At 42.3% G+C, this 2,766-nt stretch overlaps 2 protein-coding genes across 3 annotated transcripts in view; one reads left to right on the forward strand and one right to left on the reverse strand.

The window, feature by feature from the left end:
- The window catches only part of LOC103389163 (threonine synthase-like 2), a 649,915-nt gene that overhangs the window by 280,332 nt on the left and 366,817 nt on the right, over positions 1-2,766 (reverse strand). The gene's annotated exons all lie outside the window — the stretch shown is intronic.
- arrdc1b (arrestin domain containing 1b) overlaps positions 1-2,766 on the forward strand; it is a 26,198-nt gene that overhangs the window by 14,108 nt on the left and 9,324 nt on the right. For both annotated transcript variants that reach the window (XM_008324519.3, XM_017038436.2), the window contains exon 2: positions 248-358. In XM_008324519.3, coding sequence (XP_008322741.2) covers positions 248-358 — 111 coding nt within the window. The remainder of the gene's footprint in view (positions 1-247; positions 359-2,766) is intronic.

Raw genomic sequence — 2,766 nt, forward strand, 5'->3', positions numbered from 1 at the left:
GCTGTTAGAACCCCTTTTTTTTTTTTTTTAAAGATGGCAGCCTTTCGTCTTCATCACCGGCCCTGACTGCTCAGTGCTCACACGCATCTACTGCCCCCGTCGGCCTTGGTGTATTTTTTTTGTCTATCGACTTGGTACCGAAGTCAACCCTAGTCCAAAAAGAATTAAAAACAGACGACAGACCTATTCCTTTATCTGTTTTTTTCATGATATTTTTTTAAATGCCTTTTCTTTCCTCTCGTTGCAGGCATTAAGGTGAACTGTCAGGGTTCTTGTGGCATCTCCAACAAAGTGAACGATACGTCCTGGAGTCTGGAGGAGCAGTACTTCAACAGCATGCTCTCTGTTGCTGACAAAGGTGACGACAGGAGTGACAAACGAGTGTTTGTGTGTTGATCATGTATTGAAAAGGCTTCAAGAGGTATTTGTTTTTCCAAAGCGTTTTAATTTAGCAAATTAATGTTAAGTCAGAAATGAGGTAAAAAAGGAGAACTTAATACCGACAAATGACCTCCTGGTGGACATATAGGAGAATGCAACATGCAGACACCTCCACAATGGCATCACTTTCATTTTTTTGGAAATTTTGTTCTTAGACCAGTGTTAATATATAAATAGTGGGTCAAGACTAAACGTTGGGTCAGCGAAAATATAATTTAAATAAAACGCAACATAAGGAGGCTTGAACAGATTTAGAGCCAAAACATTAGTATGTGAGAAAAATTAACTGCTGTAACCATGACTGCATTGTTACTTGGATTATGTTATTTGTTTTATCTTCCCAAAGCTAGATATTTATATATAATAGTTTTAGGAAAAGATTTTTAAAAAAACAAAATCATATATATAATATATAAATAGTGGGTCAAAACTAAACGTTGGGTCAGCGAAAATATAATTTAAATAAAACGCAACATAAGGAGGCTTGAACAGATTTAGAGCCAAAACATTAGTATGTGAGAAAAATTAACTGCTGTAACCATGACTGCATTGTTACTTGGATTATGTTATTTGTTTTATCTTCCCAAAGCTAGATATTTATATATAATAGTTTTAGGAAAAGATTTTTAAAAAAACAAAATCATAGAGGAAGATGTGTCTGTGACAGAGTGCAGCGAAGAGAATAAAAGGAGCCCGGACTGTGTTGAAATGCCACGGCCTCTGTCATAACAGAATATACAAAAACAGCGTGTAACATGAGTGTAGGCTCCGCCCCTTCACCTCATTTGCTTCATGGGAAATGGGTTGCAGAACAGGATTAATCTTTCAGCAGCAGCAGCAGCAGGTATGTGCAGCGAGGAGGAGTTAAAAGCTGCAGAGCAATCGCCCCTGGAGGGCAGATCCAGCCATGCGGTCTGCACGACGCCTCCCTAAGGTCACTCCTGGTAGTGGTTTCGGGAGAAGGGCGGGCCTCCTCTATACAGCACAAATTTGGATTTTAACTTTCCTCAAGGCCTCGCCTTCTTCCGGACGTCAGAGCTCACAGGAAGTCGTTTCTGTTTTTTTTGCGATGGGAGCATAATCTTTCATCTGTTGTGTGAGCTGTTGATACTGAAGGGTGTAGTGGGAAAAGTGCAGCGTGTGCACAAAATCTATCGTTGAGACAGATCACACCGTGGTGCTCGGTGATGCTCCTCCGAGCGTGAAATCTACACTGGTTAAAAGTCAGCGAAGCAGGTCAATGTTTAACTATCTGCAAAACGTGAGCTTCATGCTTTTCGGTTTTTATATCCAGTCAACTGCTGGAGTGTGGTTTGACTAATGCACTGCACTTCTGTGGAATGAGGAGCTGCTCGAAACTCCCTCTTAACGTTTGCCGCCTCAGCAGTAAAAACGACTCCTATGACGGCTCTCTGAGGGATGAGAATGATGAGGAAGTGGATCAGTGGACAGAGGAGGCTGTCGCCCAACCAGGACGTTAGGGAGTTGGATTAAAAATTGCAAAATTAGAAAGACTGTCAAGTTCCACTTGTTTCCTGGACTTAAGGTGGGCACAGGAAATCTGGTATGGTCCAGGCTTCTGCTCGGGAGGTCTACATAGATGAGACAGTGCCAGCTACTGGGAGAGTGAAAACTCTCACACTGATGGCATAGCAAGTACATTCAGACATCCATGTCTACTTCCATAAACTTTGTTTTAAATTTTGGGTCCACGTAAAAGTCAAGTAAAGACGATCTCTACTAAATGACTAAATGCTCTTCTCTCTATCCCTGTGAAGATGCAGAGAAAGCCCTGATGTAATGCTCTTCTCTCTATCCCGGTGAAGATGCAGAGAAAGCCCTGATGTAAGTGAGTTAGAAATGAAGACACTCGATCTCCCAAATCCCATTGTCTTCTAAAATTGCCTTGTGCCGCCCTAAAGGGGCAGGGAACACAGAGGGAAGCAGTAAGGAAGTCTCTCTCACACGCACACACTCACACTCACACACAGAAAAAGCCTGCTTGACTGTGGCTGACTGATAATGTGGTATGCGGTAAATGCTTGGCGGTTGATGTTGTGCCGAGCAGTGATGTCAGCGTTCAGTCTTCATCCTGTCACTGTTGTCAGTTAATGACCTTCAGGAAGCCAGGAGCTTCCTCCTGCAGCAGTTTTGACATCTTTCCTCTCCGTTTAATTCTAAAATTCCCATGAAATGTGTTTAAACGTTTTTCTAGCTTAAACTGAATCCCCTGATCTGTATCGTTTTTTTTTCCTGCTTGCTATGAGGCAACCAAATTGTATTGCACCCGCTCGTCTGTGCCAGAGTCCATTGAGTAACGCATTG

Source organism: Cynoglossus semilaevis, chromosome 14 (genome assembly GCF_000523025.1).
Source record: "Cynoglossus semilaevis isolate Cse_v1.0 chromosome 14, Cse_v1.0, whole genome shotgun sequence".
NCBI lineage: Eukaryota > Metazoa > Chordata > Actinopteri > Pleuronectiformes > Cynoglossidae > Cynoglossus > Cynoglossus semilaevis.